Source organism: Lissotriton vulgaris, chromosome 8 (assembly GCF_964263255.1).
Source record: "Lissotriton vulgaris chromosome 8, aLisVul1.2, whole genome shotgun sequence".
Classification (NCBI taxonomy): domain Eukaryota; kingdom Metazoa; phylum Chordata; class Amphibia; order Caudata; family Salamandridae; genus Lissotriton; species Lissotriton vulgaris.
This window is the reverse complement of record NC_141696.1, coordinates 800,195,757-800,219,920: the sequence shown is the minus strand read 5'-3', so window position 1 is coordinate 800,219,920 and position 24,164 is coordinate 800,195,757. Positions and strand designations below refer to the sequence as shown.

The 24,164-nt window shown below is 45.5% G+C and overlaps 1 protein-coding gene across 1 annotated transcript in view; it reads right to left on the bottom strand.

Annotated features, from left to right (window-relative positions):
• LOC147698005 (uncharacterized) overlaps positions 1–20,918 on the bottom strand; it is a 32,497-nt gene extending 11,579 nt beyond the window's left edge. The window contains exons 1-3 of the mRNA XM_086936171.1: positions 20,553–20,918; positions 2,801–3,071; positions 1,664–2,034 (exon numbers count right to left, since the gene is read on the bottom strand). Coding sequence (XP_086792297.1) covers positions 1,664–2,034; positions 2,801–3,071; positions 20,553–20,918 — 1,008 coding nt within the window. The remainder of the gene's footprint in view (positions 1–1,663; positions 2,035–2,800; positions 3,072–20,552) is intronic.
• Positions 20,919–24,164: the final 3,246 nt, after the last annotated feature.

The window sequence follows — 24,164 nt, the reverse complement described above, 5'->3', positions numbered from 1 at the left end:
TCTCGATGGCCGTTCTAAGAATATGTATAGCATCGGCTTGGTTAGATCCTATCGCCCCCTCATATCAACAGTGGTTTTCAAGACTGTTAGCAATTTTTAATTTAGAAATGGCAATATACAAAACTAAAGGTAGGAAACGTAGAATAAAAGGTTTAAAAATATGTTCTCCTTTAATAGAATGGTCTGAACTTTAGATACTCATTTAATAATAATATGGTTAAAACTGTTTAGATGTAATGTATACCCATCTATCCTAATGTATATCTGTATCTTGATGATTCATCTGTTAATTTAAAACATTCAATTTTATGTACTATTATTATTTATAAGCTCTTGAAATTCTTTTTGTTCTACATTCAATCTGCCCGATCAGAGGGGGGAGGGCTGGGGGTTGTCTTATGTGTTGTATTGTCTTTTCGTTGTATAAAATCCAATAAAAAAGATTTAAAAAAAAAAAGGATCCACCGACTCTGTCAACGGGCTGCTGCCTGCACTGCATTGAGGGACAACGCATCCTGCAACGCTTCCTTTCTGCACCGCGACGAACACCAGAACCAGCACGCACATCCGTGCAGGCTGCCTCAAGTAAAAGCTACTGTGACTGAGTCTGTCAAGTCAAGTCAAGTCACATCCTTTATTTTCGATAAATTAATATCATATAAAGACAAGAAAACACAGTCACAAAAAGTATACAGTCAAATACAATAAATGCAAAGTTGATTACAAATTTCTAAAAATAAAACAACGTTTTTCTTAAAATTCATTCCATGTAGTATAAAAATTATGCATTTTAGATTTGTTTCACATTTTTTTTTTTTTAATTTCCTAAAAACCACATTTATGTATAAGTACCATAGGGTCAGCCTGCCCTTAATGATGTTTTTTCTGAACATGGGGTCTACTGTTCACAGATATTTAAGAGCTCCTGAACTTCGGCTCTGTCGCCGCACCGCAAGCTGCAAGCATCGCCTCGAAGCACCGTCTCACCCTGTAACGCACGCCTTGGATCCACCAACTCTGTCAACGGGCCGCTGCCTGCACTGCATCGAGGGACAAAGCGTCCTGCAACGCTATCTTTCTGCACCGCAACGAACACCGGAACCGGCTTGCACATCCGTGCCGGCCGCCTCAATTAATAGCTACTGTGACTGAGTCTGTCAACATTTGAGTGGGCCTGTACAGATGCGGTCCGCTGGATTTGCTAGACTCTGTGGTATTTCAACAACGCTGTAGCCAGACCGGGCTACCGACTCACACAGAGCCTTGAGTTAAGCCTTTTTACTAGAACTCTTGAAATCTAATAGTACTGTGGATTCTTTTTGTCGTTATTGGTCTTGTGGTAACTCTATATTAAATATACTTATTTTTGATATACAACCTTATGTGGTGTCCATTTGTAGTGTTGTCACAGGGTTACTGTATGTGGTCACAAATGCTTAACTTACAACGCCTCTGAGATAAAGCCTTACTGCTCGTGCCAAGCTACCAAGGGGGTGAGCAGGGGTTATTTTAGGAGTGTAATCCCCTTATCCTGACTAGAGGAGAGGGTCCCTATTTGTCATAAGTACGTTCCTGTGCCAACAAGAGACCCCCAATTCTAACAGTCACTGAAGGCATTGAGGAGAGCTGTCTGGCCCACACAAAGATGGCACCATAGCTCAACCGACTCAGCACTGAGGACAGCAGGGGGGACAGGTGCAAGGGCAGCGGTGCCAGGTGTGAATGTAACTCGTCCCCTTTTACTGTCACAGACACGGGCAGCACTAGAGGAAGTGGATGGGAGGGTGCGCACTGGCCTCTGTGTGGTAGAAGATGATGCTGAGTCTCCATTCCCTGTGCTCGTAAACATGGATGCATCTCCACTGGCATCAAATGATGTGGTACTTTGAGTATCAGGCTGGGATCCCTTCTGCAGACTGCGGTCACCCTCTGAGGCGTTGGTGACATCTGTGTCACTGGGCTCCTGTGCAGCTGTAGTGCTAGTCTCACCACCACTGGTGTCAGGCTCCTGTCCCTCCGTGAAAACAGGTGAATCTGCATGAGAGAGATGCAGGGTCAGGTCAGTGGCAGCAACAGAACAAACCTATGCAATTAATGCAGTGCAAAACAGGACTAAATCGACATGTTGCAAACCACACTCTGCAACTGACTTGCAGACACTCACTACAGAGACCCCAAAAGTGGATGTAACTCTGACTCTCTGTCATGACTGATCCATGTCATGGCCACACAGCACAACACCCTACCTGTGGCATAAGTCTACTAGACACACAACTACCTCAGCACACACTTAAGGACATTATATGGGCACACTACTTGTTGCCACAGACAGACCTGGAGGGAACAGGAGAGGATGAAACAGACACCTATTACGACATGACAGTTCACAACGGCAAACAGCCCATGCCAACCAACATGTTGTACTCTGGGGCCCAAAGACTAGTGCACCCTGTTGTCAGATGTGTAGGCCTCAACATTCATGGTGCATGCAATGTATGCATAGATGAAGTCCCACTCAATTTGGGAACACTGCTGTTCACTCCCAATTTGAATCCCCAGACTAACCCAATGCTGAAAGACCATGAAGAGCATAGCACAGACGGCAATGGGAATGCACAGCAGGGAGGATCACCTTAGTAAGAACAGTTTGTGCAAATGCATGACACTTGCACCCATCCCAGGAGCCACTTACATGACACTGCAGTGCACCACTACACAAACATCACATAGGTCACTGCTGGCATAGGCCCTGTACACATCCATCCGCTCCCAGCCAAAGTCACCCTCCCCAAATACTCACCCCTGCCTTGCTGCTGATGCTCGTTCAGATGAGCATCCAACTCAGGATGAGTCACTGCCAAGATGCGGCCCATTAGTGGTGTCATGCTGCGCTGTGCCAACCGCCCTGTGCCAGGGAGCAGCCCCAAGGTCATCTCTGCCACGTTCTTTGCCAGCCGGCTCATGTCGTCCCACCTCTTGTGGCAGGGGGTGTTCCCTTGACTAGATACCCCCAGATCTCGTACCTTTGCTACAATGGCCCTCCACATGGTCTTACGCTGGTGTAACTCGAGCTGCAGGCATGGGGGCAAGTGGGGGAAATGATCAGTGACACAGTGTCATGTACCAACATCGATCAGTACAGTAGCAAGACACAGACACATTAGCAAATCTAATCTCTGTCCATCCCACCCTGGGGTACATCTCACATGGGCACTCTGCATGGGCTAAGCTGATGTGATTACATGCATTTCTGAGGGCGTACAGAGTCCATGCACATCTCACAAACAGGCAGGATGACAGCACTGAACCTCCTAAATGGCTTGCAAACATCTCCAGTCCTATGCATGTATGGGCACATCATACATCACATATGGACCTGTGTCTGTGTGCAAGACTGTGCATCACTCAATGCCCATGCCCTGTGAATATATCAGTATGTCATGTGTGTGGCATTGAGGAACATGGATTCACAAGCAAAATATGGATCTATACAAGTGTGGTCATGTGCAATTATACAGGGCTGAGATGGTGCATAGTTTGATTTGACTGTGAAAAAATAATAGTAAGGACACAGTAACTGCAGTGAAGTGATCTTGTCTTGGTGGGCGGGCACTGTGCAGAGCATCTGGGCTCTCACTGAGATGGACAACAGGGGCACACATAGCCATTCAGCCAGGCAATCACTGTCCTGCCACCTGCATGGCCAACATACTGTGTCACTCTATACCAGACAATGCAGCACACTTCACTAAGATCTACAACTGCAGGCAGGGAAACGTCTGACTTTGGGACACACATTCCTTCCCCCTGGAGACAGCATGACACAACCCCACACCCTCAGGCATATACTGCAACAGTCCAACTACTTGTGTGCCCCCCTTCCCTACACCTCCGCTTTCGATGACTTACGACGATATTAGGGGTACCATACAGCCTTGGGTACTGTGTGAGCACCTCGTCCACCAGGCCATCCAGCTCCTCGCTCGTGAATGGACTGGCTTGGATTAAGCATGGGTGAAACAAAGGGTGGCAGTGTTGAAACAGAGGGTGCTGTGAACCTGTGATGATGAACCAGACGTAGAAACAACATAGTCGCGACCGTTGCGTGCCGACAAGTAAGTTTGCAATTGCGAACTGGTACAAAATCCTCGCGATCTGGCAGAAACCCTTGCAAACACTATAAAAACAAAAAAAATCCGCAAATTCGCGAGAATTCGCGGATTTTGCGGATTGCGAGTTCGCAAACATGCAAATTTGCGAGCGCCAGATTCGCAAAATTCGCCCATGCTTAGCTTGGATCTGCTCTGTCCTTTGCTTCCCTGTGAACATGGAACACCTGTGTTGGAATTGGGTGGTGGGGGTCTCAGGCAGCAGTCCCTGGAGGCAGCAGCAGATTAGGGGTCTCAGGCAGCAGTCCCTGGATGCAGCAGCAGATGAGGGGTCTCAGGCAGCATTCATTGGAGGCAGCAGCAGCAGGTCAGAGGTCTCTGTGAGCGGTAGAAATGTGAGGCTCTCTCCCACACATATATAGCCCCCTGGGGTTGTTTCAAAGGTGCCAAGCTGCAACAACTGGTTGTCCAGGTCTGCCTCATTCAAAAGCATCCAATGACCGCCACACCTACCGCGATTTTCAAAATTGCATCATGCCACCGCATTCATCATTCCCATTGGCTCTAGGGCTTGCTCCATGGTGGTGATGCACTGCAGGGGCACGGTGTGCACTACCGAGATGGTACAGCTTTCAAAAGCATCCAATGACCGCCTCCGTGGTGGTGGAGCACGTCTACTGTGATTTTTCAAAATTGCATCATGCCACCACAATCATGATTCCCATTGGCTCTAGGGCATGCTCCATGGTGGTGATTCACCACAGGGGCACTATGTGTGCTACCACAATGGTGCATCTTTCAAAAGCATCCAATGACCCCCCCCGTGGTGGCGGAGCACGCCTACCCTGATTTTCAAAATTGCATCATGCCACCACAATCATCGTTCCCATTGGCTCTAGGGCATGCTTCATGGCGGTGAGACACCGCCGGGGCCAGGCGGTACCTACTGCGATTTGGGTGGCGGAGTATGCCAACTGTCATCTTCCCATCTCTCTATGGCTATCACCACTGCACTTGTGTGAATGCAGTGTGCTGGTGAGACACCGCTGGTGCCAGGCGGTAGCTACAGCGAATTGGGTAGCTGAGCATGCTAACTGCCATTCGTGCATGTCTCCATGCCATTAACTACAGCACCTGTGTTAATTGGGGGAGCTGGTGAGACACCGCAGGGACCAGGCGGTAGCTACCGCGTTTTGGGGCCGATACAATGGCAATGTCCATCGGGAACACTTCAACAGTGCCCAGTGGCCACATGGTGACGGGCACATCATCGTGCACACAATGCCAATGTTCCATTGATTCCACAGGTGCCTACATGTGCCATGGTTGTGTATGTGTGACATACATTGGTCTGTAGTCCCTAACATGTCACAAATGCATTAGATAGTTGATGAGGCAGGACAGTGTTGTAGTGGACTCTACTATGTGAACACATATCAATGTGTTGTGGGGCAGTGATGACCTCGGCAAGGCTTGTTTCAGTGTATGATGTAGTTACTTACTTGTGCTATTCTGTCAGATCATACACGCAATTGTCAGTTTACCGCCAACGGTGGTCATTGTGTTGTGGAGGTGTGCCAATTTTGAATGATGCATTGAGGTGTGACAGGTACAGCAGATGAGTATGAGACAGTGATGTTGATTTGTTGCACATTGGCAGGATGCCACGCTCCTAGGCATGTACATGTGAAATGTGGCCATAAACTAGGTGCATTCACATTGACCTATGTGGTGTTTGAGGCACTTGTGTATTGTAAATGGAGAGGTGTGCCCTCTGTGTGGCTCAAACATCCACCCATGTAACCTGGTGTCACTCCTTTATCAAGTCAGTAATTGTTTCTATGTGTCATCCTGAGCAGGATATGCTGTGGCCATCTCATGATGTATGTCATTGACATGTGTCCACTTTCATCTCACCTAGGAGGAGGCCTAATCCGGTACGTCACTTGACACTGCTGGAGGACATGGAGCATGTTTCCATCATTCACAAATTCTGTCTAGATAGAGCCACCCTGAAGACCCTTTGTGATCTGTTGGAGCCCCACCTGCAACCTTGCCGCACATACCCAACAGCTTTCACTCCAACTTACAAAGTGATGGCAGCCCTCCATTTTGTTTGCCACTGGATCGTTCCAGGAGACCGTGGCCAGCGCTGTAGGGAAGTCTCAACCCACGTTTAGCATGGTGCTGTGAGATGTTCTGTCTGCCATGATTATCCACAAGGACAGATATATACATTTCCCCAGGGGTGCTGAATTGGCAGGTGTGAAGGGAGAGTTCTAACCCCTTGGGCACATCCCCCATGTTGTTGGGGTCATAGAATGCACGCATGTCGGTCTTGTGCCACCACAGGCAAGTGAGCAAATTTTTCCTAATCCAAAACATTACCACTCGATCAATGTGCAGGTGGTATGCCTGGCAGATATGATAATCTCGCATGTGAGTGCCAGATTCCCCGACTCTGCCCATGACTCCTACATCCTGAGGAACAGCATTGTGCCCCGGCTGATGGGTAATCTTCTTCCTGAGTGTGCTTGGATTGTGGGTGAGTATACCTAGTCATAAGGCGTTCTGGGTGTGTGACCTGCTGCCCTCTGCCTGTGCAACATTGCAATGCGTGTTTGTCATTCCTAGGTGACTCTGCATATCCCAGCCGTCCATGGCTGCTGAGCCCACTGCGTAATCCCAGAACCACGGCAGATGTTTGATACAATGAGGCCCATGGCAGGACATGTCGTGTGGTGGAGCGTACTTTTGGCCTGCTCAAGTCACGTTTCCCCTGCCTTGACAAAACCGAAGGTGCGCTGGCATACTTGCCTGGGAAGGGGTGTAAGATCGTAGTGGCAGTTTGCTTGCTCCACAACCTGGCCATTCACAAGCAGATTCCCCTGCTCCTGATGATGATGTGGACCCAAAGCACCCGTCTGCACAAGAACCCGAGTCCAGTGATGAGGACAGTGGAGAGCAGGAAGGTGGTGACATGCGTCAACAGCTCATCACCCGCAACTTTACTTGAAGGTGGGTGATGAAGTACAACATATACGTTGTGTGGTGAGATTGCTGTTGTCCTGAAGGGCTATGTGCGAACGGTACAGACAACCAGATGTAAAGTCACCTGTGTGTGGACATTTAACAGTGACATATCATCTGTGAACGTATACGGGATGTGTTTGTTGACACTTGTTGGCCATTGTGTTGTCTGCATGTTGGCTTATGTAGATGGTTGGTGTAGTGTAATGTCTTTGATGCCACACTCACACCAGTGAATGTAGTTCTGTTGTGTTTCCCTAGGTGCCTCAAAATTAACCATGCCTACATACAGTACATCTTTCAGATACATTATGGACATTTGGAAGACTGTACATCTTGCACTAAAGACAGAGCTGACACAATAAAAGTGTGTAAGGTATTTTATTTACAAAGTTAACATGTGAGGGGGCAGGCAGATTTACATAAAGGTGGTGCTGGAGCAGTGAGTTGACAGTCAAGGCAAATTAGATGATGCCATTCAAAAGGCAGTGTGGGGAAGGACAGTCCAAACAGTCAATGCAGTGGGGAAGAGGGTTGGCATCACAGCTGGCTACGTGACTGGCGTTTGGCTGGTGCTTTGCCTTCAGAGACTCCCAGGCTCTTCTTCGTACGGCCCCTTGGTCGCTTGGCTGGGGTGGGCCCTGCTGTGGTGCCAGCGGCGTTTGAGGACTCACCCCTCTCTGTGCCCGCAGGGGAGGATGGTGAACTGTCATCCTGCAGCACAACAGAGGGGGGTGGAGGTATTGTTTGGGATGCAGGCCTGTCCCTCAGTAACGCCACTTGCTGGCCTATGAGGTCCACCATTTGTCCAATGCGGGTGTCGATGGACCTCATCAGCAGGATGAGCTTATGTAATAGTTCATCAGACCGACCACTTTGTCCCTGGACCTGTTTGTGGGCCCCAATGACTCTGGTGAAGTAGTCCAGGTCTGGCGCCCCAGCCTCCTGATGTCTGGGGGTGACCCTGGCCCTCCCACCTGCCCTGCTGCCACGGACCTGTTGCCTCACCACTGTGGGTCCCCGCACACTCTCCCTGTCATCCACAGTTGTTGGTGTGGGCTGGTCATCCCCTGGGACAGGGAGGGTGTTGCAGGTGGCACTGGTGGTGGTGGCAGTGGAAGTACAGGCCATAATAGCAGGGGTCTTCTGTGCAGTTGGTGTTGCAGCAGATGTGGTGGTGGGGAGGATTGGGTCCTGGGACCTGTTTCTCCCTGGCACACCAGATGGGCCGGCCTTAAGCTGATCGTCCTGAAAATTCTGGGAGTCTACATCCGAGAGTCCATGTATCAGGGGTGGGGACTGGCTCTGCTGGTCGTTGGTGTTGTCCTCAGCAGTGAGTTCTTGGTCACCTGTGGATTAGATGTGGAATGGTTAGTGTTGTGCAATTCTGTTAGCTGTGTGTCATCCAGTGTCTGTCACTACACAATTGACTGATCTTCACATCGTTTCCTATGTGCACTACCGTGCCTCCTAACATGATGCAGAGGTACATACATTACTTGTACATGTTGTCAGGTATCAATGCATACCGTGCAAATCGTGCTGTGATCATGTTCACAGGGACTTGTCGCCATGTAGGGACCAGCACAAATGATTTTCATGGTTCTCTCACTGTTGATTCATATGACCACGCAGTTGTCACATTTGGCCAGGGACTGGCCATTGTATTTGCCCTGTAATGTACATATTTGGATTTATAAGATCACACATGCTTTCTGTGATCTTGAATGGTCCTTGCTGATTGGGCAACCTTAAGTGCACTCATCAGTGTGTGCTGTGCATGGTTGTGCACAGTCTTCCTTGTGCATGTGTATTGGTGTGTCACTCTTTGGTAGCTGTGACAGTTCCCTTTGCTTACCTGTGTGCACACTGTGCGTGTCAAGCCGGGTCGGTGTGCATATTTGTGCAATGAGAGGGCTGGTGTTGCCATATGGCATCATTTAATTTGTGACAAATGTGTGGGTGCACGTGTATGCTACCTACCTGTTAGGTGAAGGTGTACAATGCAATAGCTCTTAACTGCTTCTGGGTGGTGGGGGGAGTGCTACATCATCTTAGGCTGTGGGACAGGGTGCATGGTGGGAGTAGTGGTACAGGCCTCCCACCCCCAAACAGCCAGAAGGGGGAAGATGGCTACCTACCTGTGAGTTTGTTTGTGGCGATATAATGGCTTTAAAATTCTCATGGGTGGGGGAGTGCTCCATCCTGCTCAGGTGTGGGACAGGGGGCGTGGTGGGAGTAGTGCTACAGGCTTCCCTCCCCAAACAGCCCTCCAAAGCAAGATGGCTACCTACCTGTAAGTTTGTTTGGTGTACTGCAATGGTTTCCAACTGCTTGTGGGCGGGGAGGGCTCCGTCCTGCTCAGTTGTGGGACAGGGGGCATGGTGGGAGTAGCAGTGCAATCCTCCCACCCCCCACAAACACCCCCCACCCTCACTGTGAAGATGGCTACCTATCTGCAAGTTTGATTGGTATACTGCAACGGCTTCCAAGTGCTTGTGGGTGGGGGAGTGCTCCATCCTGCTCAGGTGTGGGACAGGGGGCATGGTGGGACTAGTGCTACAGGCCCCCCTTCCCAAACAGCCCTCCCAGGCAAGATGGCTACCTACCTATTAGATTGCTTGGTGTACTGCAATGGCTTACAGCTGCTTGTGGGTAGGGGAGGGCTCCATCCTGCTCAGGTGTGGTATACGGGGCATGGTGGGAGTAGTGCCACAGGTCTCCCTCCCAAAACAGCCCTCCCTGGCAAGATGGCTACCTACCTGTAAGATTGTTTGGTGTACTGCAATGGCTTCCAAGTGCTTGTGGGCGGGGGAGTGCTCCATCCTGCTCAGGTGTGGGTCAGGGGGCATGGTGGGAGTAGTGCTACAGACCTCCCTTCCCAAACAGCCCTCCCAGGCAAGATGGCTACCTACGTGTTAGTTTGCTTGGTGTACTGCAATGGCTTCCAACTGCTTGTGGGTGGGGGAGGGCTCCATCCTGCTCAGGTGTGGGACAGGGGGCATGGTGGTAGTAGTGCTACAGGCCTCCCTCCCCAAACAGCCCTCCCAGGCAAGATGGCTACCTACCTGTAAGTTTGTTTGGTGTACTGCAATGGCTACCAAGTGCTTGTGGGTGGGGGAGTGCTCCATCCTGCTTGGGTGTGGGACGGGGGCATGGTGGGAGTAGTGCTACAGGCCTCCCTCCCCAAACAGCCCTCACAGGCAAGATGGCTACCTACCTGTGAGTTTGTTTGGTGTACTACAATGGCCTCCGACTTCTTGTGGGTGGGGGAGGGCTTAATCCTGCTCAAGTGTGGGACAGGGGGCATGGTGGGAGTAATAGTGCAGACCTCCCACCCACAAACACCCTCAATGTGAAGATGGCTACCTACCTGTAGGTTTGGTGTACTGCAATGGCTTCCAACTGCTTGTGGGTGGGGGAGAGCTCCATCCTGCTCAGGTGTGGGACAGGTTTCATGGTGGGAGTAGTAGTGCAGGTCTACCACCCCCAAACAGCCAGAACAGGGAAGATGGCTACCTACCTGTAAGATTGTGTCAGTACCTCAATGGCTTCCAACTGCTTGTGGGTGGGGGAGGGCTCCATCCTGCTCAGGTGTGAGACAGGGGGCATGGTGGGAGTAGTGGTACAGGCCTCCCTCCCCCAGACAGGCCTCCCAAGCAAGATGGATATTTATCTGTTAGGTGAAGGTGAACCAAGAAAGATGAAGGTGAACCAAGTAAGATGGATACCTACCTGTTAGGTGAAGGTTTCCAACTGCTTCTGGGTGGTGTGGGGGTAGGGCTCCATCATGGTATGCTGTGGGACGGGGGCATGTTGGTAGTAGTAGTGCAGGCTGCCTGTGGGCATGCTCCCATTGTAATTTTGCTAGCTACGTTTAGGGTAAATGAGAGTGAATGACTGTTGGATCTGTGAGATAGGTTTTTGTGAGTGTGTGGTGCTGATGAATGGAATTTATTTGGAGTGGTGTGTGTTTTTGGTTGTGCAAGACAGTACATATCAGTGTGTTGGTTAACATTTGTTTGTACTTACTAGCCTCCACTCCCCCGGATACTCCTGAGAGACTATCCGGATGCAGTATGGCAAGCACCGTCTCCTCACATGGTGGGAAGGTTTTCTGTGGGATGGGAGGGCCACTGCCAGTCCGATTAGCCAGCTCCCAGTTCTTGCTCATCCTCTCTTTGACAACCCTCTTGAGATCATGCCACAGCTTCATGATCACTTCATGATCTCCTTCTTGGATCGCGGGGTATTCTCTACTGCATTGACCCTTTGGACTATCCTTTGCCACATTTGAGTTCTTGTAGCTAATGGTGTCAGTTGGACCAGGCTACCAAACAGTTGTGTTTCCACTCTGACTATCTCATTTACCATGACTGTCAACACACTCTCTGTGAATTTGGGCATTTTTTGTGCCGACATGATGTGTAGTGTGCAAAGTGTTTGTGGGTACAGGAGTGTGGCTGGTGGGTGTGGTGTTTGTGTGTGAGGGGTGTTATGTGCTGGGGGATTGTTAGTGCTGATATGAAGGTGATGGTGGTGGTGGTGTTGAGTGTGCTGTGTTCTTTTGCCTCTCTGGTTAGGTCTAGTGGGTGCCCTTCTCTTCTGGAGTGTTGCAAAGGTTTTTGGTCAGTGAAGGGACTGGTTTTATACTCAGCTATGTGGGTGTGTCCAAATGGTGTTTTGCTGTCCAGTGTGTTGTTGGAGTTGTCCTGGGAAATGTATGTTTCTGTTTGGCATTTATCTGTTTCATTAGGATGTGTTTTGTGTATTTGGGGAGCATGGCTACTTTGATTTGTGCAATGTTTAGCATAATTGTGGTGTTTGTGCATCGTCCGCCATGTTTTCTATGGATTGTCCGCTGTGGTGGCTATGCTGCAGCTCTTCCGCTGGCTCTCCCATTGATTACAGTGTGCGACCGCAGCAGTCAGAAACAGCGGATCGTACCGCTGGACCATCGGGGATATCCTAATTTCCATTGTGGTGTCTCCGCTATGCTTGAGGGGGGTTGTAGATTTTCCGCTGCTTTTCAGACCACCGTCCGCTGCTTTTCCGTCCACAGCGGTCGGATTTTGGACATCACTGCCCATGACGGGTGTTTTTTATTTGCCCGCTACCGCCGGGATTGGTCTTTTTTGGTGGTTGATCCTAATGTAACCGCCTGTTTATCCACGGTCCCGGCAGACGGTTATGTTTCGCGTCCATGGTGGTTGGGGTGGTTTTCTGCACGACATTCTAAGCAGCCCCCAAATATCCATGTTTGCATTCTACATTTTCAAAATGTCTGGATTATAGTCATTAATATACTTTGAAGCTTCTGTTCTCCTTAGGTTGTATGTGTTTTTGAGTAATTTCGGGTTACTGTATGTCTTACCACTGAGAAGAAGCTGTTTACTCTTCCTTGTGAAATGACACGTCGGGGAATCCATAACGACATCTTGTATAAAATTATCTTTGCATTTATATTTTTGACTCCATTATTTTCCACATCTATGACTTTTCAATTGCAAAGCTTGTTCTCTCAAGCAGTTATTTCCACCTTTTCTAGGAATGGCACATGTGACTTACTGAGCAAACATAAGAAGATGATGGACGGGGTGCTGAAACTTTTCAGACACTCACCCCGTCATAGATCTAGGTTAAATTCATCCTTTTTCTTTAATTCAGTTCAGAACCAGCCAAATGCAAATCAGATTTGACCCTTTTCCTCATGGGAACAGTCCAGCCTGAACTGCTAAGCTATGTCTTCCTGGAAAAGTAAACAAGCATCCTGGGACCAGTTTTGGGGTAACACCACTTATCAGCCAGGCTAGACTAAATTCAACGGCAAAGTAAGCAAGTGACCCATGTGTGGGCATACCTTGTCAACTTAGGGTGAACAAAGCAAACACAAGGAGATGATGGAGAGAGTGCTGAAACATTTCAGACACTCACCCCCAGTCACAGATCTGGGCTGAATCAATCATTGTTTTTAGCTCACTTTGCCACCTCATTCAGACCCAGCTATATGCAAATCAGTCTTGAGCCTGTGCCTCATGGGAACAGTCCAGTCTGAACGGCTTAGCAAGGTCTTCCCTGGACCAGAAACAAGCATCCTGGGACTGGTGTCGGGTGACACCCATTATCAGCCAGGCTAGCTTAAATCCAGTGGCAAAGTGAGCAAGTGACCCATGTCTGGGCATACCCTGCCAACTTAGGGCAAACAAAGCAAACACAAGGAGATGATGGACAGAGCACTGAAACTTTTCAGGCACTCACCCCCAGTCACAGATCTGGGTTAAATCCATCATTGTTCTTTATCTCACTTCGCCACAATGTGACATAATGTTCAATGAAAGACAGAACAGCCTAATTACTATCTCTCCCAAATGTTGCTGCACCCTTTATCCATAATAGCATGTGTATATGAGGAGCACCTCTGGATTGGTATTCTTTGTACCAAAAGAAATAAATAACCTCTCCAAAAGGGGGATTACTTTTGTTGCAGATAAATGACATCATAGCTTCAAACCAATGGTTAAAATATCTGCAAACATTGGCAGGATCCACTGAACAAATTTCTCCGTCTGCCTTCAATGTTTTTGATATTTGGATTTGCTTCTTATACGATTTGAAGTAGATCATCCCATGCATACTCAGTACAGCTGAGCGTTAGAAACCAAGCAGGTGTCCCAAGATTTCTTAACACGCATTTAAGTTCACCATGACAGCAATACCAATAGACATTGGTGCCATGCTGTCACACCAGGAAATTGATTAAGTGCAATTCCAAATGTTTATCCTTTTGTTCAACTTTCTCCATCAATTCTCTTGTGAAAATGTTGTAGATGAACCTCAGATTTTAATATATGATTCACTGCATATGAAAGTGCAGACAAATTCCTATAAGAGAGCAGATGAAATATATACAGAATTCATTGCCAAAATCTTGAATCTTCAGAGTATAATCTTGTTGACTGGTATTCAGATGTTGGAATCCGTACAAGTGGGTCATCAAATCATCCACCTTCTCCAGTGGGGAAAAGCTGTGGAAAAGAGCAAACCTCTAAACTTTTTTTGCATATATTATGGGTACTCCTTTTGCTTCTTTCATTTGAAATAATTCAGTGGTGTTACCGATGACCTATTTTGAATGGAGAAACTGTATGCTATAATGTTCATAAATCTCTTTTGATCTGGATTCAACTACTTTTTCAATTTGGCCACTTGAAGCTAATGTTTCATCCTGTATATATGTTGTATCTTCAAGAACATTAACGTTCCTGTATTAAACATTATTTTGTAACAGGTATAACGTTGCATTTCTAACTTTACTAATATCTACCAACTCTTTCCAGGTTTATTTATTACTTGTAGGGACACAATTTACTGGAATAATCAGTGGTTCCTTAGCCTCTCTGTCTACAAGCCTCTCTGTCTACACCAACAGTTTTTGTATTCTGCCTAAAATCTAAAGGTAAGTACACAACCCTTCCTTTAAGGTTTTTTTGTAAGTCAGATGGTGGCAGCTTACCTGTCTTAGGCTCCATACGAACTATAGCCTGGAATGAGTGTACAGATTGAATAAGAATAGACTCATAAACATAAAAAATCTGACAGCTCTTCAGGTATAGGTACCAACTGTAAGTTAATATGTACTCCTCTAGCTGGCATTTTGTTTTGTCCTAACTTGTGGTAACAGTACTTACATACAACTTGTTCAGTGGACAAGTCAAATTGTTGTGCTACAAATAAATAAACAGCAAATTGTCACCACTTATAATTATTTTCTTTTTAACTCTTTAAAAATAAATCAACTTTCTTGTTTCACTTGTGTAGTGAGTGCGTCGACAACAAATACAAACACAGTTTGGTTTTTTAGATGAAACAGTGTTGAACTTTGGAATTTCTTCTGAAAAATAATCACTAGTAATCTTTCTATCCTGTTCTACTACATCTGTAGATATCATGTTCTCACTTTCCCCACACTCCTCTTGAGGACCAGAGAAACGAAACCTTACTTCATCACAAATTTTCAGTACATCTGCTACTGTACCATGCAAAAGAGCTCTATTAAATTCACCTAAATATAGTGCGAGGGTTTTTGCATAGTAAAGTCTCCGAACTAACTTCCAATTTCAATTTCAATTTCAATTTTAATCTTTATTCGGTTTAAAAAACCTTGTAAGATACAATACATTTGATCATAATACATCATATCACAATAAAAAAAGAAAATTTGTTTGAATACATAAAAATAGCGGGTGGATAAAAATATCGACACACTTCTTTTGCATATAATACATAGAATTCAATTCATTTCCCAGATTGTCCACTTGGGGGTAGCTTGGTCCTAGGCGGCCCCTCTAATGTACAAGAACACTGAATAAATATACAGAATAAAACAATAAATTAAACATCTGTTTTTGTTAAAAGTGTACACCAGAACAGTAAAGCAAGCAGCACTTTAGCAGCTAACAGTTGACACATTAACATGGTAAACTAGCCTATTTCTTTAAGTTTTTTGGTCTTTCATCTTCCTAATCAAGGCTACGCATAAGAGAAAACGGCTCAGGCTGAACACAATCGGTTGGGCAGTGTCTTCCTTAAAAATTCTGAGCCCAACCTTAATTTGTCAGAGGCCTAGCTTTTTACAGATTGGCTTTAGCCATTTTTTCCTGGCTTTAAGGTATGCTGGGCATATAAATAAAACATGAGACACATCCTCTTTCAGCCCCATCTCACAAAACTCACATATGTCGGAGCCAGCGGCCCCGGCCAACCCCTTATTGCAGTTCCAGCTAGTTGTCCTTTCTTTTAATTGCAAAATACCATACCGGAACTTTAAGTATAGGCTTTTGGCCAATGGAGGGTAAATTTCGTCCATAAGGGGATCTAATTGCATGGTCACTTTTAATTCAAAAAAATTCGAGGTTAGAGTCCCTGTTCTGGGGTTTGATAACACTGAGTCTCTAATATAATCCCAGTACCTTTTGTTTCAAGATCCTTTTTTGAGCTATTTGTAAGAGAATCAGGGTCAAACCAAAAATCACTTAACCCTAGTTTTTCAAACCATTTTTTGACGTACTCTAACCATGGCAAATGCGTGATATTCCTTATAGCCATTTTCTCTTTCAATGCTTCTCTGTAATCAGTCAGCTCCTCAGTGGACCATAAGCGGACCCAATAGAGCAGCGGACGAAGAGAAGCATAGTCATCTGTACGTCGAAAGTTAAGGTCTCATAATACGGGTGTCAGTGGTGTTGACCCAGGTATCCCTAAGAGTTGCCTAATAAAGGAATTTTCCCTCACTCGGAAAGTATCCTTTAAAGCATAAGCCCAGAGATCCGCGCCATAAAGTGAAGATGATTGCACTTTGTACTTGAATAGTTCAATGGCTGGTGAGACTGCTTTAAAATGGCTATTCTTATGCCTCTTTAAAATCGGACACTGATTTTGAGTCAGCCTTAATTTGGAGTTCTCCAATTGTGTTTTCCATGTAACGTTACTGTCTAAAATGATACCCAGGTATTTAAAATTGGGGACTTCTTCAATGGGTTCGTTATTTATCTTAAAAACTTTACTAAAACCTTTATGAGGGTTGATTGTCATAACTTTTGTTTTTGAGGAATTGATTTCTAGTTCCTTGTCATCGCAATACAAGCTAAATTTATTTAAAAGGTTTTGAAGCCCCCTGGGTGTCTGAGAGATTAAAATGGTGTCGTCTGCAAACAACAATGCCGGAACGGCTTGCCCACTCAGTTTGAGAGAGTCATGCTCGCAGCCCAAAAGAGTGTCGGGATGTCATTGACGTATAAGGAGAATAAGGTAGGTGCCATTACGCACCCTTGCCTTACACCTTTCGCTATTTTTATCTTCTCACTGACTTCTCCGTTTGGTCCCCATCTAACTCGTGCATAGTTATTCTCGTGAAGTCTAATTAAAATTTAAAGGATGTTCCCGGGGACGCCCATCTTGTTTAATGTCTTCCATAGGGCTACCCTTGGAACCATATCGAAAGCTGCCTTCAAATCAACAAAAGCCACGTATATATGGGAACTTCTTATAATCGTATATTTCCAGACTAAACATAAAAATCTAAAAACCTGGTCTACAGTGCTTATCTTTGATCTAAAACCTGCCTGGTATTTTGTATAGATAGAGTGTTCTTCAATCCAAGTGGAAAGCCGGTTTAGGTCTTGACGTGCAAACATTTTTTGCAACACGTCAATTAAGCTGATATACCGATAATGCGAGGGATTTGACCTATCACCCTTCTTGAACAGTGTTACAATCTCCGCCCCCTTCCAGGTTTCTGGGACAGGAGCTCCTCTAGCAATATCATTAGATAGTAGATTGATATAAGGAGCCCAAATATAGTTCTCGTGCTTCCAAAGATCACCTGGTATTCTGTCAGGGCCTGGCGCTTTCCCTGGCTTAACTGCCTTGATTGCTAGAATTGTTTCTGTCAAGGAGAAGACAAGAGGTGTGTCATGCGCAGCCAAAAGAGGCTGCCCTGCAAGCTGTCCCAACCTTCAATCTCGCCAGAACCTTCACAAGCATATAACAAGGTAAAATGCTTGACCCAAATTCCCTCCTCTAAGAATTTATCTTTGAATTCAGTCACCCCCCTGGTGCCTCTAGCGATGAGGCTCCAAAAGGAGGTCTGGTCTTTACACTTACATGCGTCCAACAAATCTGACCAAACCCTTTAGTCCCACTCTTTTTTGGCCATTAATAGGGTTCTTTTGTACTGAGCTCTCTTAATTCTCAAAATGTCCGCTGCATCCCCCCTAACCGCTGTAATTAGGTCTGCTTTAGCTCTCCGGCATTCCTGGTTGTACCAGGTGATCCCTGTTTGTTTACTCTTTTGGGTGTTGTGTGATCTTTTTACCGCCCTGGTTAGGATTTCGCCAAGCTGGTCAATTAAATGATCATGAGATTCTATCAGACAAGGATTTTGAGTGACAGTACTATTTCCTAAGAGAGGGGACATGTGCCCCACAAATACATTATAGATTTGACTAATGATTGTTGTGTTACCTAAAACCACTGGCCACTTCAGGAATCTACGGTTGTTTGCCACTAAAGGGTCCTGTGGTAAGGAAACAGTACTTTTAGCACTTTTATCAAGGGTTTTAAAGATCTGAGTCTGGACAGATAAAATCAATGGATAGTGGTCACTTTCCGTGCGGTCATCCACCATTAGGTCGATGATCATGGGCCATGAATTCAGAGAAACTATAAAATAATCTAAATGGCTGGGATTCACCCCTCTGGTAAATGTTGGTTTACTGGGGCAGTCTGAGGGCAACCGCCCATTGCTGGCACGTAGGCCTAGCTCGAGAGTCAAGTTCAATAGTTGTAGGGCACTCACTGTACACGGGTGCTTTATAATTTGTGTCAACCAAGGGGATATTGTTGACGCTGTCCTCGTCCTTGTGAATGTCTTACAGGCCTATTATAGGTTCGAAACCTCTATTGAAGTCACCACCTATAATCATTATTGCATTTTGATCAAACCCCGCCACAATATTACTCAAATGGGTTACAACTGGTGATTCTTTGCACGATTGGTGTGGTCTGCTGTAAATATTGATCACATAAATGCTACAACCCTTAGTGTTTTTTAACTCAAGTAATAGAAGGTCGGGATTATTTGTATCAATTTGCTTAAAGGACAGGCCGCCTGTGATTTTCACCCATATTGTTAGGCCGCCAGAAGGTTTTCCCTCATTTGTGTTAACTGCGGGGATAAAAAAAGATCTATAGTCAACCTTAAAATAATTCTCGATCCCCCAGGTTTCCTGGAACATGATTAGATCCCCACCAGCCAGATAGTCATGCCAGGCCGGATCTGAGAGGTTTTTTTTCAAACCTGCAATATTCCAACAGATTATTTTTGCTATTTCTAAAACACCTGGTTTCCCTGTTACCTGCTGTTGTATAATAGACCCATTTACATCTAAGTGTGGTGTTTGTGCCATTGTGTCAACATAGTGCAGTGGCTGTTGAGAATTTTTAACAAGTGCGATCTGCTTTGGTACTGCTTCAGAATGCAAACTAGGATGTGTATATTCTATACCACATGACATTGCCAAAGCCCCTCCATCAAGTCAATCGCAATCAGCTAGACCAGCTAGGGCCCCGAACCTATTTGAGGTGCTAACTCCCCAATTATAAGATGGGTCCCCAAGACCCCAACCATTTGCTGGTACATTCCATCTAGGTGCAGGGGTAATAGGATATGCTGGATTCTGGTGAGCACCTAGCCATCCTCCGTTATGGTTGCCATTGCCTATGGGTGCAGGGGTAATGGGATATAATGAATAGTGCTGCACACCTGGCCATCCTCCGTTGTAGTTGCCATTACCTAAGGCCCCACAATTGTTAGCAGATGTGCCCGGCCCTCGTCTGCCCATTAAATTCCAATTTTGCCCTGGAGTGGTGAAACAAGGAATGTTATGTTGATTAACTTGCCATGGACCAGCCCTATTTTTAGAAGCATAGTTCGAGTCAAACATTGTAGGTCCCCCACCCCATCCATTATTTCTCGCTAACCAAGCTGGCTTCAGGGACTTATGATTGTTGGCTTTTTGCGACTCATTGTAAAAGAATTCTAATGTAAGGGGGAATATAGAACTACTTCTTTGTGGTGGAAAAATATTGGATAGAATATCGGGAAGAGCAGCTGGATTTGAAAGATTTAGTACCACACAGTCGCCCTTCCATTTTTTTTGCTTATTTCCTATCCATCTAACCCTCCTTGCCATTTTGATTTTGTCAGCCAGCCGCTGTTCACCCCCCTGTGCTATCCGCATATTATTTGACAGCCAGTATAGTGCCTTACTTATTAGTGACGGTGTTGACTCGGTTTGACCCGGTGGTAGGGTTGGTGTATTAGCTAGAACTAACACCAATGGCGATGCTTCAACTACAAATTGTGTTGAGTCTTCTTCAGAACTAGGGGGCACTGTAACATGTGGTGGATCAGTTAATTGAGCAATTGGGGCTTCTAGTGGCAAATCATTGATATTGGGGCCAGTTTGCGGGCATTCCGGAAGAGTTGGCCCTGGTGGGGTAACATCTGATGTTGACCCAGATTCGTTATCTTCCTTTGGACAATCGTGGCCCTTGTTAACATTACTTAAGACATTTCCTATCACATCTACTAATACATTTTGTGTACCTCCCAATTTCTTTATGTCCGCAGAAAGTTTATCAATCTTGCTAATAAGTGGCTTGATAAGTGTATGAATTTTTATTTCTAGCAGCTCTGCTATTCTTGACATTAAGTCCTCATCCGATATCTCCCTCGAATTGTCCTCCTCATGGTTCTGGCGAGTGCTTTTTGTCTTTGGTGGTGACGTAATCTTATTTTTTCCAGAGCGTGCCCCCCCCACATTTGTTTTGTAATCTACGACAGGCTCTAACTGCCCTCGTGGCCCGCTTTGCAGGTGGTTCATCCTCCACTTCTTCTTTTTCTTCAACCACAATGACAGCATGTGCATCTAAATCATTGTCCACATGTGGCTCAGTATCCGCCACATTTGCTGCACTGGTATCGATACTGACATTTACTGGGGAGTTTTTTTCATGAGCATCATTATTAGAGTCTAATAGCAGAGACTCATTTGTTTGTGAGGAAGTGGGTGGGCTCATGGGAGGGAAAATAGGTGACTGACTCAGTCCCAACGACTGTCTGCGCTCACTGTTTATCTTGTTGACCATTTGAACAAGGTAGTTATCCATGGTGTTATTTGGTGTTTCAGATGCCATGTGATTATTTCTTTTAGGCATGATTATACAAAAGGGTGTGATAGTCTTGTACCCACAACTCAATAAAATAACAAAGTGTAACTCTCAAGGTTTAAAAGCGAATGTCTTACTTCAGCGCCTTATACAGGTATCCAGGAAACTCATTTCCTGCTTCGCAGTGGTGTTGGATCTGCTATGAACTTCTCATCGAAGGCCCCCTCCTCTTTCCAAGCTCCTGGGCGATTCGGTGGCAGCTATACAGACTACTTACCGACCCCCGTCTGGTAACTAGGACTTGGGAGGCGGTCAACCAAAAGCAATAACACTTCCACTGTCAGTGAGCTGGCTGGAACTGATCCCTGGTGCTCAGTGATGAATTTTTAGGGGGGTGGCCTAGCCTCGCCTACTCGTGCCGATGAGGGCCGTAGGGGGCCTGCCCTTTGCCCGGGCTTAGCCCCGGGCGCTCCCGCGACGCGGACCTCAACGCCGTTTTGAAGCACCTCCTGGTGCAGGCGCGGGTCAGCAGCGTCAGCGGTGCACGCCGCCGCGTTGGCTGCCGGGAGTTGGAGTCCCGGAACGGCGGCACGGATGTCTACCCAGCTGACTCTCGGCGGTGGTGGCTACTGGCGGGTGTCCGTGCCTGTGCGCCTCTGCGCTATACCCTGGACTCTCGGCGGTGTCGGCTTGTGTCCTCTGGTGCCCAGGTAAGTGCTGTGCTGCTCCTCACCGCTCTGCCGACCTCAACGCCATTTTGAAGCACCTCCTGGTGCAGGCGCGGGTCAGCAGCATCAGCGGTGCGCGCCGCCGCGTTAGCTGCCGGGAGTTGGAGTCCCGGAACGGCGGCGCGGATGTCTACCCAGCTGACTCTCGGCGGTGGCGGCTACTGGCGGGTGTCCGTGCCTGTGCGCCTCCGCGCTATACCCTGGATTCTCGGCAGTGTCGGCTTGTGTCCTCTGGTGCCCAGGCAAGTGCTGTGCTGCTAACTAACTTCCGCATTTCAGAGTGGTGGACAGCTAACATTCTAAAATGATGAAATGTGCTTTGGAACACTTTCCTTGATAGACAAGCCAAAGTATGTCTCTGTTTTTGCTATATTTTCTTATTTTCCATGAATCTAATACTTGCAATGCAACATACTGTTTGATCCTTCTATCTGGAAATTTAAGTAAACAATTTCATTATATATCTAGTGATTCTTGCCGAATAGAGATACTGCTACAATTGCATCCATATACAGGAGCCTGTCTACCGCTTCCTTATATTTTTTCAGCTATTACTTTCACAACATTTGTAGGAACCATCTCCTCTTTTGCAATTGGAATTACATTCTTTACCTCATAACATTGACCATCTGTTTCAGCTGTATGCACTGATATGTTCTATTGTAAATAGCTTTTCCACTAAACAAAGGTTCTGTACAGAGAGTGTGTTTCCAAACTTCATTAAATAATTTACAAAAGTTACTTCATAGAGAGCACTGTTTTATCCAGTGTTCTCATTCTGTTCAATATTAAGATAAATAGTTTTAGCTTCAAGTCAAATGCTTTATCTACTACCCTTTCAATGTGTTACTATTGCTTATAAACTGCTGATCTTCTCTAATACTGTTTTATATATTTTAGAAAATTTTGAATTACTCTACTTCTAAGCCATCGTCTTATATCTTTAGACTGTTTCTGCCTTCTTGTTAGTTAAGTTCTTTTTCGTTCATTATTTTCCACAGATTTCATTCTTCTTAATAATGTTTTAAGAACCTGCTGAATCCTCTTACCGGTAGATTTTTCTTCCTCTTAAATATTGTGTTCCTCTTTTAGTTTTTTCTTTTCAGTCTTCCTTAAGTATGAATGTTTTTTGTGCTCTTTTCCTTTGTTTTATTCTTGTCATATTTACCTCTTCTTCTGCTTCAAGTGATCTAGATATCTGAAAATAAAGTATAATTTCAATAGTATGTTATACATGTAGCATTATGTAACTTTTTTTATACATCAGCTTAAGTGTACTATGTCTACAACATACAAAGTGAGTCTAGCAGTAGAACTGCATGCACAGGATTAAGTGCACAAGGCCTCTGACATTTTAAAACAGCTACTGTTATGGATGGTTCAGTTTATAGTCTAAGACCTTTACTACATTTCTCAGTTTCTATCTGAGTTTTTTTTCTACATGTTGTAAAGTCTCTGAGTACATTGCTGGCTCTGTTTCAAGTTGTCTGGTTCTGTAAAAATATATGTAAGAGATAGTAGGAATTGTCTACTGAGTTTGTCGTTCACTAATGAGTTGTTTAACTGAGAGTGCCATTTTCTCCATTAGAGTTAGATACTTAAGATTTGTGTCTGTGCATGTTAGTAAAAGTGTACATGCTGAAACACTGTCTGAGAGGATTTATTAGTAACTCTAACCTTTTATAAGTAGCCACATGACATTCAACTGAATGCAGAACACTGGATGTATAACTAAGCATATCCACCTAAATGTGTGCATATACCTGTGAAGAACGTCCAACTATATGTCTTGCGTTTATGAATATAAACTTTACCCCCTGGCCTAGCTACATGCTATGGAAGCGGTCACTTTTAAGTACTAATACAGCTGGTTAAGGCTCATCAAGCTCTTTGAAATAATAAGTCGGCCTAGTCATAGAACTGCATTTACAAGCTCAAGTATACTAAGCCTGAGCTATGTTGAAAGGCCTACTTGTCTGGATTGTTCACTTGGTAATGTCAGAGCTTTACTATGTATCAGAATAAGTGTCCCAGTTGCTATATAGACTTTTTTCCAATATGCACTAAAGTCTCTTAGTACATTGCTGTCTCTGTTTCTGGATAATTGGCTCTATAATTCTATATGTAAAAGGTGGCATGGATTGACTCTCATATCAAATATCAGTATCTCTGTAACTCAAATGGGATGGAAATGAGTGTAGAACATTGACTGCATAAGTGAGCATGTGCTTTTAAAAGTGTGCATGTAGCGGTAAAAAACATCTAACTTCATGTCCTTGTTTTTATGCACATACAAAGTTCCCTTTTACCTTGTTACAGACTACCTTGGGAATAACTTTTTTGTAGTATTACATCAGCGTAAAGGATGTGTAAACGACCATATTCTCTTGTAAATGTACATATAGCTCACACAAAATCAAACATATGTGTTACTTTTTAACTACACATTAGCATGCACTATAGCCTACCTACACGCTACTGTATGGATGAGTTGTATGTGGAATAAGACCAAGTTATCGGTTGGCAAAGCTGTTTTAGATACCAGTCCTGACTAAATTCAAATACT